Below are 16,698 nucleotides of genomic sequence, written 5' to 3' on the forward strand. Positions count from 1 at the left end.
TCTTTATTTTAATTTCAAGAGTAGACACCACCTTGTACATCAATGAGAGCCCAAACAAGTAAATGCTAAATTAGGTAGACTATAATTAAATAGGTATTTACTAAATATTTATTTGTCAGTTTAATATGAAAGAAATAATTGACGAAAAAAAAAATTATGCTATTTCCGACACTACTTTAGTTAGATATTGAGTGATTGTTATGACATGAGCAATATCTTACACTGGTGTGTAATAAATATATCACCTATCTGATACAATCATGTATGTATATATAAGTACATGTATGTGAAGATTACTTTTTAAAAAGTGATCGTTGTGTTGTTAAGTAACTGAGGCAACTGGTTTTTATCTGAACAGGCTCGGAGAAGAGAGAGGAATGAGGCAGCTAAAGACGAGGCTCACAGAACTAAAGAGAAACTTGTGCACAATTTACTACACAGCCACGCTGTTCGAAGCATGCTGGGGACAGGGGGAGAGTCGGCATCAACCGCGCAGTCGGCACCTGTTAAACACGACTTGTTTGAGTTACCTCCCCTCCCTGAGGCAGATCAGCAGTAAGTAAACTTGTTTAAATTGATACCAATTCTGGTCAGTGAACAATGTGAGTGCTGACCCATGTATACTGGTTACCATGACTTAAAAGTTGTTTCTTTTTAACGTCACCACTAGAGAACATTGATTTATTAATCATTGGATATCAAACATATGGTCATTTTGACATAGTCATAGAGTAGAAACCTGCTACATTTTTCCATTAGTAGCAAGGGATCTTTTATATGCACCATCCCACAGACAGGATAGCACATACCACATCCTTTTGTATACCAGTCGTGGTGCACTGGCTGAAACGATAAATAGCTTGATGGGCCCACCGACGGTGATCGATCCTAGACCGACTGCGCATCAGGCGGGCGCTTTACCACTGGGCTACGTACCGACCCGCCATGAATTATGACACATTTCACTTTTTACAATTCAGATTTTAAATTGTTTTATTACTGGAACATCATAAACACACGAAGGGTCGGGATTTAGCTCAGTGGGTTGAGGTGCTTGGGTTGCAGGATCGAACCACCACAACGGATCCATTCAACTGACTGGGTTTTTTCTGGTTTCAACCAGTGCACCACAACTGGTCAAAGGCCGTAGTTTGTGCTTTTCTGTCTGTGGGAAAGTGCATATAAAAGATCCCATGCTGCATTACGAAAATGTAGCCAGTTCCTCTGATGACTGTGTCAGAATTACCAAATGTTTGACATCCAATAGCCGATGATTAATTAATCAGAAACCCATGCATTTTTGGGTATCTTATATTTGAATACTTGATCACAGTTTAAATGTAGTTGGTTGAGTTTAAAATTTTGTGACAATGAAAATTATTTCACTCGGAACATAAACATGATACAAAATAGAAGCTCCTTTAATAGCCCATGACAACTTTGTGTGTGTTGTTTAATGACACCACTAAAGTACAAAACAATGTATATTGATTTAATGATCATCGGCTATTCAATGTCAAACATTTGGTAATTTTGACATGTATAGTCTTAGAGAGGAAAACTGCTACATTTTTCCATTGGTAGCAAGGGACCTTTTATATGCACCATCCCACAGGCAGGAGAGCACATACCACAGCCTTTGATATAGCTGGCTGGAACGAGAAATATCCCAGTGAGCCACTGACGGGATCAAACCCAAACCCGACTGCACATCAAGTGAGCACTTTACCACCTGGCTACGTTTCTCCTCCCCCCCCCCCCCCCCCCCCCCCAATGACAACTGGTTACTGCTTTAAAGTACAGATGTTTCTTGTGTGTGTTTTCCAGTTTTACTACACATTTGCGGAGGAGCACCCATCTGCAATACCATGTCGTAGGATTAAAACTTCTAAGTAGACATATGAGCAGACATATCTTTTCCCCCACCCACCCAGCGCCTGGCAGCTGGTTTGACATCCAGTGGCTGATGATTTAAAATTTTAAAACTTTGTGCTCTAGTGGTACAGACATTCAATCCATGAGTGTGAAAATTCACACTTTCAGGAAAGGGAAATTGTTGTCTTCAAAATAATTGGAGGTGGAGGGGACATGTGATTTGTTCAAATTAAGGCAGTATTATTTCATACCTCTGGGATTGAATTTAGGGGTGTACGCAGGCGCGACGGTATATGTACCTGCTCTTTTGAAAAACAAAGATCTGATCATGTTGTTAAACAAATGTTAAAGAAAAGAAATGTTAAGAATTGTTTCACACTTGTTTAAGGGCGTCTGCAGGCGTGAAGTCTGAAGATGTTAAACAAAAGAAATGTTAAGAATTGTTTCACACTTGTTTAAGGGCGTCTGCAGGCTCGAAGTCTGAAGATGTTAAAGAAAAGAAATGTTAAGAATTGTTTCACACTTGTTTCAGGGCGTCTGCAGGCTCGAAGTCTGAAGATGTTAAAGAAAAGAAATGTTAAGAATTGTTTCACACTTGTTTAAGGGCGTCTGCAGGCTCGAAGTCTGAAGATGTTAAAGAAAAGAAATGTTAAGAATTGTTTCACACTTGTTTAAGGGCGTCTGCAGGCTCGAAGTCTGAAGATGTTAAAGAAAAGAAATGTTAAGAATTGTTTCACACTTGTTTAAGGGGAGTCTGCAGGCTCGAAGTCTGAAGATGTTAAAGAAAAGAAATGTTAAGAATTGTTTCACACTTGTTTAAGGGCATCTGCAGGCTCGAAGTCTGAAGATGTTAAAGAAAAGAAATGTTAAGAATTGTTTCACACTTGTTTAAGGGCGTCTGCAGGCTCGAAGTCTGAAGATGTTAAAGAAAAGAAATGTTAAGAATTGTTTCACACTTGTTTAAGGGCGTCTGCAGGCTCGAAGTCTGAAGATGAAGACTTGCCAGAGGATGTCTCTCATTACCACCAGATGATTGAGGTCAGTAGAGTTTGGTCTGATTAACAGATGAGCAGATAGCCGGGTCGATGCAGGGGATTTCTGAGGAGGGGAAGCAGTGTCACTGTAACTGGGCTAACTCTGGCACTCACCAAATTCGCAAATTTTGAAAACAGTTGGCAAATTTTATTTTAATTTGAAAAAATAATTACATGTAATAAATGACATTTTTTCGAAAATATCTGACAATTTCTGCAAGTTTTGAAATTTAATAGACAATTTGGCGAATTGTTTTGCTCGCCCAGAGTTAGCACTGCCAGTGTAACATGCATTATATATAATATATATATCTGCAGATTCCCCCCAAAACAACCAGCCATCCCAGATATCATATCTCTCCATCTTAAAAGAAATAAATTCATTGTATTTATCTCTCAAACACTGGATTTATGCAGCACTTTGAAATTGGGGGGGTGCCCACCCACCCCAGCATCCATACTACAATGTAGATCCATTCCTGGATAACGTGTACAGTGTATATTGTATTGTTTCTACCCCTGTGTGGTGGAGCTCTCGCTTGAATCATACATACACACATCTTATAAAACACATCTCCAACTACTAGGGAATAATCCAACACAGAGTTAGTACGATCAGCTAATAATCAAGATAATATAATTCCATTCTTCTTATGACATTTTTAAAATAGAACATTTTTGTTATTTCCAAAACCCTTCTTATTTTATTATTATGTCGAGCTAAACTGAAATTTGTGACAAAAAACATGCCTATATTCAGGGCAAGCAGAAAAATTCACCAAATCATCTATTTAAACTTAAAAATTATAAAACCCCAGTTAATTTCTAATAAAATAACAATTATTACATACAATTTATTTACCAAATTAAAATAAAATTTGCCAATTGTTTTTAAAATTGTCAATTGACGAATTTGGACGAGTGCCAGAGCTAGCCTGGTATTTACGGCTGGGATAGGATTGTAGACATGACCGACATTGTGCTGTAAGAGTATTTATTAACTTTGATATTGTTTGAGGATGAATTTGGATGAGTGCCAGAGCTAGTCCTGGTATTTACGGCTAGGATAGGATTGTAGACATGACCGACATTGTGCTGTAAGAGTATTTATTAACTTTGATATTGTTTGAGGATGAATTTCATTATTTTGAATATCTTAGACTTCATCTTAAGAATGTACAGAGTGGTCATTATAGATAACATTTATGTCACAAGTCGTTTAAAAAAGGTATCTAATGAGGGAAAGGCAGATGGACACAATTTTTAAACAAGTTGTAACATAAATGGTATGTAATGGGCACAAATGTGCTTATTTTGTAATTAAAACATATTTACGGTACTTGTTGAGAAGTTGCATGACAGTGTGATCATTATCAGATTAATTTTAATGACACAGGACAATCTATTTCGGATGTCGTCGGCGTCCTTTTATTATTGGATTGTGTGGCTCTGGTAACCAGGGCCCCGTTCCATGAAGCGATCTTAGCCCTAAGATTACCTTAAATGCATAGCTACCGTATGCACTTACAGTAAAGTACGCTTATAACAAACTGCAAGGGACCAGCTTCATTGGTTCGTTATAACAGTAGTTCGTTGTACACATTTGCAGAAGTTGGTAATTTTTATTCCGAAAGTCGGCCATTTTGAATTTTGAACTCAATATAATAGTAAAAAAAATATAAAAAAAATAATGCCTTGGTGATTATAAGACATTTATAAAAAATATATCATTTATTACAATCAATAAATACAACAAAACATTACTGAAAGATCACATCAAAAGAGTTTAGTGAATTACATGTACCTAATCACGTTTCGTCACGTAATCACTAATCGTGGTTTGTTTACTTAGCGTTGGACGCATAACTTCTAATGCCGAGTCAATGTCCGCAATGCTGTCAAATACTGGCAATCGAATATCTCCTTTGCTCTGAAAAAACAGTCTGACTGTCTCGAGTGCCTTGTGCGTTTCAACTACTGTGGGCGTTGGTTGTTCGGGTGGCTCCTGTGTATCGTCCTCTGGTTCAGAATCACTGTGGCCGTCTCGTTTTCCGATAATCTCTGAAACGATGTCGTCATCTGTCAGCTGTTCGGTGATTACAACTTGCTCGTCTGCAGTGAGATAATCTTCCAGAGTGACACCATCTGGCACTGGCATGGCTCTCACGAGTTCATTCCACACTGTCTGTAGATTTGCTAACGGGGTGTTGTCGTCTTCGTCGTCAGAACTCTCGGAACACGCAGCACTTTTGAACCCACCCTTTGCAAAACAGTTCACGATACACGATGAGGTCACGTGACGCCAAGCACGATGGGCTGTGTTGATTTATAACAAACAAAGAGAATCCCATTAATTACCGCTGATTAATATCATTGTATATATATATTGAGTTGAACGTGTCAGACAGTTTTTGGAGTACGGTTGATCTCACGGTCAGCTGTCCGTTAACACTGATTGGTTTGATACGTAACGGTTCCGGTATAATTAGTGACTTAATCCCTTAATTGATACCTGTTCCCAAGTCCAGACAAACAAAAGTTATTTCGGCTGTTGTTTTAGTGCGGTCGTGCGGTCGATCCCATGGCTTTGCAGCGTTTTACACTGATTGGTTTGATACGTAATGCTTCCGGTATTCACGGTTCGTTATGTAAACACTTATTTACACTGGAATTAACTATTTGGGACCACAAAATTGGTTCGTTTTAACAGTTAATTCGCTATACATAGTTCGTTCTATACATTAAAATGTATTACTAATATATAGGGGAGAAAATCGGGACTTTACAATCAGTTCGTTCTAACCAGTAGTTTGTTATAAGCGTGTTCGTTCTAAACGTACTTTACTGTACATGTAAGTTGATCTTAGGGCCAAGATCACTTCGTGGAACGGGGTACTGGTCACCAGAGCCACACAATCCAATAATAAAGGGATGCCGACGACATCCGAAATAGATTGTCCTGTGTTATCTCGAACATACGCTGGAGACAATATTGATCTGTGTGTGTAAGACGACGGTGTAACTAAGTGTGATATCATTTGTCACTTCAGGGTGAGTTTCAGAGTTTGGAAGATGTTGATGTGGAGTCGGAAGATTTCCAGTCGTTGCCATCGGAGATCAAACATGAAATCCTCACTGAGATGAAGGAAGTGAGAAAACGGAGGTGGACGAATGCGGCTGAGTTACCACAGGTCAGTTTATTTATACAATATAAATTGTGGAATTGCTTTACAATCGGACTGGGATCTAGCTCAATTGGTAGAGTGCTCGGGTCAGTTTATTTATACAATATAAATTGTGGAATTGCTTTACAATCGGACTGGGATCTAGCTCAATTGGTAGAGTGCTCGGGTCAGTTTATTTATACAATATAAATTGTGGAATAGCTTTACAATCGGACTGGGATCTAGCTCAATTGGTAGAGTGCTCGGGTCAGTTTATTTATACAATATAAATTGTGAAATTGCTTTACAATCGGACTGAGATCTATCTCAATTGGTAGAGTGCTCGGGTCAGTTTATTTATTACATATAAATTGTGGAATAGCTTTACAATCGGACTGAGATCTAGCTCAAGTGGTAGAGTGCTCGGGTCAGTTTATTTTTCAATAAACACAATACAGAATTACCGTACATTAATCATTCGCTGGTAATCTTAAATCATTATTTACAGCCAACAACAATTACTCATATGGCAATGTTATGGTGTAATAAAATTGAACTAAGGTACACAAAACATTATCTTAAGTACAGTACAGTGGATACAAGTTACCCAGATATACCTTGAGCTGTGGGTTTATAACAGTACCTTGAGCTGTGGGTTTATACCGGTACCTTGAGCTGTGGGTTTATACCGGTACCGTGAGCTGTGGGATTATACCGGTACCTTGAGCTGTGGGTTTATACCGGTACCTTGAGCTGTGGGATTATACCGGTACCTTGAGCTGTGGGTTTATACCGGTACTGTGAGCTGTGGGTTTATACCGGTACTGTGAGCTGTGGGTTTATACCGGTACTGTGAGCTGTGGGTTTATATCAGTACTGTGAGCTGTGGGTTTATACCGGTACTGTGAGCTGTGGGTTTATATCAGTACCTTGAGATGTGGGATTTAGGGTGGTAACATCATCAAAACAGTCAAATCGTCTACAAGAAACATGTAAAATAAAACTAATACGATTCTAATTTAATATACACACATACACACTATTCACATACATTTCTAAAACAATAATAACAACTCATTTAATTATGGCTTGGCTATAGGGATATCAGCTATTGTTACAGCTTAAATGCCATGCCCAAATTCTAATGCTTACCAATACATTAATTCAGTTTATTCATTTATCAAAGTAAATGTTACTTGAAGTACCATAGTTATTTATTTAAACCTTATTTGTAATTTATAAACTCTACTTTATGTATGTTAGTAAAATAGTAAAGTGAATTAGAAAAGTAGAAATATAACTCACCAATTATTCCAGTATAGTTTAAAGGCAGATTGAGAGTGCTTAGTCTAGCCGTGCAGATCGTGACAGGTGAAAGAATATGAGGTGAGTGACAATGAATAGCCACCAACTGGGTCAAACACAGCTGACCAGTCTATTGTTTGATGGTCACTGTCCCAGGTCAGAGGTCAGATGTTTAGACAGGTAAATGCATGTCCCATCAGCTCCTAGCCAAAGGTTTAGGTGCATGTGTTTTGTGCATACTAAAATCATTAAAACAATAAAACCCACTTGGTTACACCTTGATGTCCGTTCAAGTTTCCTTGATGTTATCTGAAGACTGTCAGAATTATCATACCTTTGACACCCACTAGCTGATGATTAATGAATGAATGTGCACTCATTGTATAAAAAATTATTATTAATATATTTATTTGTTTTACTTCAGGATGCGGAAGACTTCTCGTCGTACCAGATGGCGAAGATCCTAAAGCAGAGTCGACTGACAACGCGACTCGATGCAGTGAGGAAGGAGCTGAACGTCGAGTCATGTGGTGACGTCTCTCATCACTTCGGCGATGCGTCGGGGCAGATCCAGTCGCAGAGAGTCGTATCTGACGACACGTCGCACTACATCCTCATACAGGGAGTTGGCAGACACAGACAGGTGGAGGAAGACTCAAAACGTCAAGCTAGCACCGAGGAACAGGGTCAGACTTCCAGCTCAGAATCTAACAAAGTGAGAGTTACTCTGTTGTTGATTTGGGTGCAGGATTTGGCTCAGTCGAGTGATCACTTGGGGTGCTTGCTAGTGCTGCAACGATAAACCGGTTTATGGCGATAATTGATCAGCTCGATACGAACCGCGGTACAGTTTTGCATATTGAAATTTTTACACACTATTTTTTCCTTGGATCTTATTTGACTTGAAATAAGCAAACAAACAAACAAAAAACCCATCATTTTATTAATTGGTGATGACAGGAAATGTAATAATCACATCAAGTGTAGTCAGCTTACTTGTTGGCATACGAAGTGTTAGGTCAGTTATACTTGATTCTAACTTCTAAACAAAATGTGTTAAAAGTCTAATAAAAATAACTAGTTAATGATGATTACAAATAAATGTTTTGTTACTTCCACATTATTATTCATTGTTCATTTACTTTGGAATACGGCTACGGCTATCATCTTCAAAGAAATAAACCAACAAATGAGAATCACACTTCGCTGTTTTTCCTTCAACTCGAATACTTTGTCTGATCAAAACACCTCGGCCAATAACCTCTGGTTCGGTCGATCTGTGTTGAACTCGAATACTTTGTCTGATCGTTCAAAACACCTCGGCCAATAACCTCTGGTTCAGTCGATCTGCTGAAACATTGCGACTCAATACGTACATTTCCGTGTCAAGCAAGCAAAAACGGAAAAGCCCGATACTAATGATTTTCAAATGTGACAATTTATAAATAGTTTGACACCATCACACCAGTGTTCTAGTAGACTAGTATTGTATTAAAAAATAAAAATATGGCCTAAAACATTTAGCCTGACAGCTGAAACTAATAAAGATCATTAAAAAAGTTATGCCTTCTGCTTTCCTTAAAAAACAACAACCTATAAATATTAAATTTAAATAATATCAACTATAAAAATACATATTGCAAAGAGGTTTCTTATATCGCAATACGGTTTTGACCATATCGTTGCACCCCTAGTGCTTACATCACAGGGTCGAACCACCTGAGTGGATCCATTCAACTGATTGGATTTTTTCTTGTTCCAACCAGTGCACCACAACTGGTCACAGGCTGTGGTATGTGGCTGTCCTGCCTGTGGAAAAGTGCATATAAAAGATCCCTTGCTGCATGAAGAAAAATGTAGCAAGTTTCCCCCGATGACTACGAGTCAGAATTATCAAAAGTTTAACATACAATAGCCGATGATTAATTAATGAATAGGCTCTAGTGGTGTTTTTAAGCAAAACACAGTTCTGTTGTTGATTTGGACTTTATCAGTCAATACTGGTGGGAAATAGCCCAATGGTAAAGCACTTGCTTCATGTATGGTCGGTGTAGGATCGATCCCTGTCTGTGGGCCCGTTGGGCTATTTCTCATTTCAGCCAGTGTACATTGTACCATCATAGGCCGTGATATGTGCTATATAAAAGGCAGTGGTATGTGCTATCCTGTCTGTGGGATGGTGCATATAAAAGATCTCTCGTTACTAGTTGGAAAATGTAGCAGGTTTCCTCTCTAAGACTATATGTCAAAATTAGCAAATGTTCGACATCCAATAGCTGATGATTAATAAATCAATGTGCTCTTGTGGTGTTGTTAAACAGAACAAACTTTAACCTTTTATCTGTCAGTAGAGTGTTCCTGTCCCTCTAACAAACAGACATGTTATCAGGGAGGATACTTCACACATGGATATCACTGACAAACTGCATGTGATATGCTTTACTTGTACATTGTATTTCATCAACTAGTCCGACTGTATTTGAAAATCAAGAAGCAGAATCTTGCTCAGTTGAGAGAGTGATTGCCTGAGGTCCTTCAGACAGAGGATCGAGTCCACTTCATTTCACACACTCCAACGCAGGGCTCAAACTTAACCACGGCTATCATTGAGTCGTCGGGGGGGGGGGGGGGGGGGGGGGGGAGACGTAGCCCAGTGGTACAGTGTTCGCTTGATGCACGGTCGATTTGGGATCGATTCCCGTCAGTGGGACCATTGGGCTATTTCTCGCTACAGCCAGTGCACCACGACTGGTATATCAAAGGCCGTAGTATGTGTTATCCTGTCTGTGGGATGATGCATATAAAAGATCCCTTGCTGCTTATCAAAAGGAGTAGGCCATGAAGTGGCGACGGCGGGTTTCCTCTGTCTATATCTGTGTGGTCCTTAACCATATGTCCGACGCCATATAACCATAATTAAAATGTGTTGTTAAATAAAACATTTCCTTCCTTCATTGAGACATAAATTGCTGTGGGTTGGGTTAGTCTCCGATGGCACTTTGTGCCGCTGGATAAAAATGACTGCCAGTAGTAAAACTCAACAACATCGAAATGCAAAGTGTTCCCTGCATCTGATGTACGTGATTATCTGCCAGTATTTAACACTTGAACATTTGAAATATGTGTACATATACATGTACATGTATGTACCAGCACAATAACCCTTCATTCATGTTTATTTGCAGCAAAAGTAATAATAATAATACAAAATTACCTTAGGTAAGCCGTTTCACCCACGGTTGTCAATTTGTTTTTTTAATGCCATAGTGTCCACAACTGGCATATCAAGACCAGAGCACATGTATATGTATGTGCTGTCCTAATTTTGGTCTCTGTGGCTACAACTGGGTCCCCCACCCTTACTTCTCCATTTCTCTCCACCTCTTTCTCTCTCTCTCTCTCTCTCTCTCTCTCTCTCTCTCTCTCTCTCCCTCCCTCCCTCCCTCCCTCTCTCCTCCCTCCCTCTCTCTCTCTCTCTCTCTCTCTCTCTCTCTCTCTCTCTCTCTCTCTCTCTCTCTCTCTCTCTCTCTCTCTCTCTCTCTCTCTCTCTCTCTCTCTCTCTCTCTCTCTCTCTCTCTCTCTCTCTCTCCCTCGCTCCCTCCCTCCCTCCCTCCCTCCCTCTCTCTCTCTCTCTCTCTCTCTCTCTCTCTCTCTCTCTCTCTCTCTCTCTCTCTCTCTCTCTCTCTCTCTCTCTCTCCCTTTAAAAATGTGCTGATTTGTTATTAAACAAACATAAGATAAATATTATTTTTTCAGTTGATGGTTCTAATATTTAATAGTAATACTGTCTTTCCAGGTTGATGGTTCCATCAATACATGCAAAGTAGCTACTGTGCTACAAGACAATATCATAAAACAGCTAGACGATATTTATAACTGTGAAGAACTCGTGGCTACAGCTGGCTCTGGCAAGACGGGTGGTGCGAATGACTCATCCCACGAAGACGAGTGTTCCACAGAGACCGATGAGTTGTGTAAAGAAAGCAGTGAGGATGAAAATGAAAGATTTAAGTTACCAGCCAACTGTGTGACTCTGACCAAAGTGACCATCGTCATCGACCACGAAAGAATTCCGACCAAAGACACCGATGATGGTGGTGAAGCGAGCATAATAACCACTGTGCCAACGTTTAGAAACTGTGTCACGTCAATCACTCACAAACAAGGTACTCAACAAAAGGTGTGCAGACAATTTGGAGATAAAGTTTTAATGACGGCAATAGAGAACACACCTGCACTGTTAAATGATGAAACAAAGTCGATCATTAGTGATCCTGAAATGAAGTCCATAACAAGAAATTGTGAAACGAAGTCTGATGAAGAGCATCTAGAAAACCATGACAAGATAATCATCACATCTTCAGATGATTCTGCTGGTAAGATATTAAAATGGTTATAACCTTGTTATTTGGTCACATCTTCAGATGATTCTGGTGGTAAGATATTAAAATGGTTATAACCTTGTTATTTGGTCACATCTTAATTCAGATGATTCTGGTGGTAAGATATTAAAATGGTTATAACCTTGTTATTTGGTCACATCTTCAGATGATTCTGGTGGTAAGATATTAAAATGGTTATAACCTTGTTATTTGGTCACATCTTCAGATGATTCTGGTGGTAAGATATTAAAATGGTTATAACCTTGTTATTTGGTCACATCTTCAGATGATTCTGGTGGTAAGATATTAAAATGGTTATAACCTTGTTATTTGGTCACATCTTCAGATGATTCTGGTGGTAAGATATTAAAATGGTTATAACCTTGTTATTTGGTCACATCATTCAATGATTCTGGTGGTAAGATATTAAAATGGTTATAACCTTGTTATTTGGTCACATCATTCAATGATTCTGGTGGTAAGATATTAAAATGGTTATAACCTTGTTATTTGGTCACATCTTCAGATGATTCTGGTGGTAAGATATTAAAATGGTTATAACCTTGTTATTTGGTCACATCTTCAGATGATTCTGGTGGTAAGATATTAAAATGGTTATAACCTTGTTATTTTGTCACATCTTCAGATGATTCTGGTGGTAAGATATTAAAATGGTTATATTTGGTCACATCTTCAGATGGTTCTGGTGGTAAGATATTAAAATGGTTATAACCTTGTTATTTGGTCACATTTTCAGATGATTCTGGTGGTAAGATATTAAAATGGTTATAACCTTGTTATTTGGTCACATCTTCAGATGATTCTGGTGGTAAGATATTAAAATGGTTATAACCTTGTTATTTGGTCACATCTTCAGATGATTCTGGTGGTAAGATATTAAAATGGTTATAACCTTGTTATTTTGTCACATCTTCAGATGATTCTGGTGGTAAGATATTAAAATGGTTATAACCTTGTTATTTTGTCACATCTTCAGATGATTCTGGTGGTAAGATATTAAAATGGTTATATTTGGTCACATCTTCAGATGGTTCTGGTGGTAAGATATTAAAATGGTTATAACCTTGTTATTTGGTCACATTTTCAGATGATTCTGGTGGTAAGATATTAAAATGGTTATAACCTTGTTATTTGGTCACATTTTCAGATGATTCTGGTGGTAGATATTAAAATGGTTATGACCTTGTTATTTTGTCACATCTTCAGATGATTCTGGTGGTAAGATATTAAAATGGTTATAACCTTGTTATCTGACCATTTCACGCCAATTTCTTGCAATTGTCGCACAACGTGTGTTAAATTTGTTTTAGGGTGCATTTGGGCATGCTGTTCCATTCCAGGAACATTAACAAACATGGTCATTCAGCAACATTGTACAAAAAACACTATATTTTTCTTCTTTCCCTATACGTTTCTTTTTTGACAGAGTATATATACATGTATAATCCAGTTTAGAAAATAGTTCCTCACAAAAAAAATACAAAATTCTGATATGCTTTTTAAAATCTTTCTTTGATAATTACATGTTGATTGACCTCTGTAGTATTTAAATAACCCATTGATTTGAAGTTACTTGTTATATACATGTATATATGTATGTAGTACTAACTGATAACAGCTGTGCAAGTGGTATGGTGCCACTTGTATAACAGCAACACAAGGCGGCGGTCAGGCATACACATGTACATGTAGAGGCCGTCAAATGAAAAATGTCGTGGTCAACCTACATGTATATGTTGATTTTTAACATGGTACTTGTCAGTTGAGAGCACTCCCTAAAATTAGTAGTCTCATGACCCTCTCAACAGTGCTGTATTTTTAACATTCCATTCAATTCAACTTATTTTCATGCTTATATCCAATTAAGGTTCAAGCATGCTGTCCTGGGCACACACCTCAGCTATCTGTGCTGTCTGTCCAGGACAGTGGGTTAGTTGTTAGTTTGTTAGTGGTTAATGAGAGAGAAGAGGGTGTAGTGGCCTTACACCTACCCATTGAGCCCTTAAGAACTTGATCTGGGTTGGAGCTGGTACCAGGCTGCAGTCGAATGGCTTAACCACTGCACCACCGAGGCCGGTCTGTATTTTTCACAGAATATATTCTGACTTGTATTGAACTGCATGGAGTAATTAATGGTGGTGTGTAACCTGCAATGTTTTGCTAGGTTTAACACGGTGTATTTCTCCTTCACCTGCTAGCCCTGTGTTAGCTTTGGCTATTACTTTACGTCATTAAACAGGGCTTCTAGATCATGGTAGCCCCACTCCCATGGCTAGTGATATTCAATGTTGGGCTAGTAAATAAATACTATCACCATGCCAGACAGGGCTTCTAGATTATGGTAGCCCCACTCCCATGGCTAGTGATATTCAATGTTGGGCTAGTAAATAAATACTATCACCATGCCAGACAGGGCTTCTAGATTATGGTAGCCCCACTCCCATGGCTAGTGATATTCAATGTTGGGCTAGTAAATAACTACTATCACCATGCCAGACAGGGCTTCTAGATTATGGAAGCCCCACTCCCATGGCTAGTGATATTCAATGTTGGGCTAGTAAATAACAACTATCACCATGTCAGACAGGGCTTCTAGATTATGGTAGCCCCACTCCCATGGCTAGTGATATTCAATGTTGGGCTAGTAAATAACTACTATCACCATGCCAGACAGGGCTTCTAGATTATGGTAGCCCCACTCCCATGGCTAGTGATATTCAATGTTGGGCTAGTAAATAAATAATATTGCCATGCCCGACGGCTAGTGAATTTTTGTTGTCAAATGTTACAGTTAAGTCTATTTTGTAAATATGAATATCTTGCCCCAACCCCAAGCCCCCAATGTTAGGGTTTTAAGCTCTATCTCCCTCTTTAGGTGACACATATCCGATTATTACAATTATTTAGTAAAATTATATTAAGTAATTAAAGTACATAAGTAGGGCTAGTGAATTTGTAATCGTGGCTAGTAAATGTCTTAAATCACTGATCCCATGGCTAGTGGATTTGTAATCGTGGCTAGTAAATGTCTTAAATCGCTGATCCCGTGGCTAGTGGATTTGTAATCGTGGCTAGTAAATGTCTTAAATCGCTGATCCCGTGGCTAGTGGATTTGTAATCGTGGCTAGTAAATGTCTTAAATCGCTGATCCCGTGGCTAGTGGATTTGTAATCGTGGCTAGTAAATGTCTTAAATCACTGATCCCGTGGCTAGTGGATTTTATATATACATTCTAGAAGCCCTGCATTAAGTTGTTTGGTTGTTTCAGACGAAAACTTCATTGAAGTTGTGGTGGACCCGCTCCAAGTTAAACGTGATGACATGTTTCCAGCGGCCATGTTTGAACTGGATAACAAAATGGCTTCTAACAGCAGCGGAGGTGACAGTGATGACAACAGAGACGCTGGAATCAAAACTGTTACTGAGAGCAAATCACCATCATGGAAGAAGTCTGGTTCACCACACGTTGATTCAGTGGACAACATTAGCAAGGATATTGATTCAGTGGACGACATTAGCAAGGATATTGATTCAGTGGACGACATTAGCAAGGATATTGATTCAGTGGACGACATTAGCAAGGATATTGATTCAGTGGACGACATTAGCAAGGATATTGATTCAGTGGACGACATTAGCAAGGATATTGATTCAGTGGACGACATTAGCAAGGATATTGATTCAGTGGACGACATTAGCAAGGATATTGATTCAGTGGACGACATTAGCAAGGATATTGATTCAGTGGACGACATTAGCAAGGATATTGATTCAGTGGACGACATTAGCAAGGATATTGTTAAAGTTGATTCAGCAGTCGACATTAGCAAGGATATCGTCAAAGTTGATTCAGCTGTCGACATTAGCAAGGATATCATCAAAGTTGATTCAGCAGACGACATTAGCAAGAATATCATCAAACTTGATTCAGCGGTCGACATTAATGAGGGAATTGTTGATGTGGAAAATAAGACTGATGATTTTAAAGCTAATTTCACTGTGGTAGGTTTTTGGGGCTATTTAACAATACTACATATATTTGTAATGCTCAGCAAGTGATGGGGGGAGGAAGAGGGTATGTAGCAATTACAAAATGTTTCGAGGAAGCTAAGAGTCAAGTTTTACAAAACTATGTCATTTAAATTTTACAAATTAAATATAGGCAGTCATTATTATCAGTCTAATTAAAATTAGCTCCACTATTACATGTGGATCTAACACCAGCCAGTTGGAGCTCATGTCCACCAATCAAAACCTTACTTGCAGAATCCTGCCAGTGATTTAAAAATAATTTGAAAACATTCCGAATTATCCTGAGGGTATACGATATGTTTCATGTGAATCACGAATGCCTTATTTAGACCAGTAGAACTAATTTTAATCGGATTGCTAACAACACTGCGTAGTCCCCAATGTCCAGGTAACATTTCGTCTGTAAATAATAATTTAAATATTGACCAATCACACTTCGCCTTTTATAACGTCATTTCGGAGCATACAAATTCTAAAAATATCGGGCGAGTCTATTTTAGTGGCCGCAGTACAGCGAACCATACCAATACGTACGGGGTGGGTTATCAGTCTACAATTTTACATTAAAAATTATTTTTTTATTTATAAAAAAAAAAACTAAATCAGTCTTCAGTTTTACATTACAAATTATTTATTTTATAAAATAAAACATGTTTTAAGGCATTCGTAAATTCACACGAAACATGGAGTATACCCTGCAAGTAAGGTTTTGATTGGTGGACATGAGCTCCAACTGGCTGGTGTTAGATCCACATGTAATAGTGGAGCTAATTTTAATTAGATTGTCATTATTATATACATGTACACATGATTTGTTTTTGTATTATTCACATCTGAACAGTTTTACCGGTATTATTCACATCTAAACAGTTTTACCGGTATTAT

General features: G+C 38.5%; 1 protein-coding gene across 4 annotated transcripts in view; it reads left to right on the top strand.

Annotated features, from left to right (window-relative positions):
• The window catches only part of LOC121376022 (DNA repair protein complementing XP-G cells-like), a 39,521-nt gene that overhangs the window by 7,553 nt on the left and 15,270 nt on the right, over positions 1 to 16,698 (top strand). For 2 of the 4 annotated variants that reach the window (XM_041503787.1, XM_041503794.1), the window contains exons 4-9: positions 359 to 555; positions 2,841 to 2,913; positions 5,960 to 6,100; positions 7,803 to 8,093; positions 11,175 to 11,754; positions 15,050 to 15,783. In XM_041503787.1, the coding sequence (XP_041359721.1) occupies positions 359 to 555; positions 2,841 to 2,913; positions 5,960 to 6,100; positions 7,803 to 8,093; positions 11,175 to 11,754; positions 15,050 to 15,783 (2,016 nt within the window). The remainder of the gene's footprint in view (positions 1 to 358; positions 556 to 2,840; positions 2,914 to 5,959; positions 6,101 to 7,802; positions 8,094 to 11,174; positions 11,755 to 15,049; positions 15,784 to 16,698) is intronic. The other 2 variants (XM_041503802.1, XM_041503811.1) reach the window with 2 other exon arrangements.

Source organism: Gigantopelta aegis, chromosome 1 (assembly GCF_016097555.1).
Source record: "Gigantopelta aegis isolate Gae_Host chromosome 1, Gae_host_genome, whole genome shotgun sequence".
Taxonomy (NCBI): domain Eukaryota; kingdom Metazoa; phylum Mollusca; class Gastropoda; order Neomphalida; family Peltospiridae; genus Gigantopelta; species Gigantopelta aegis.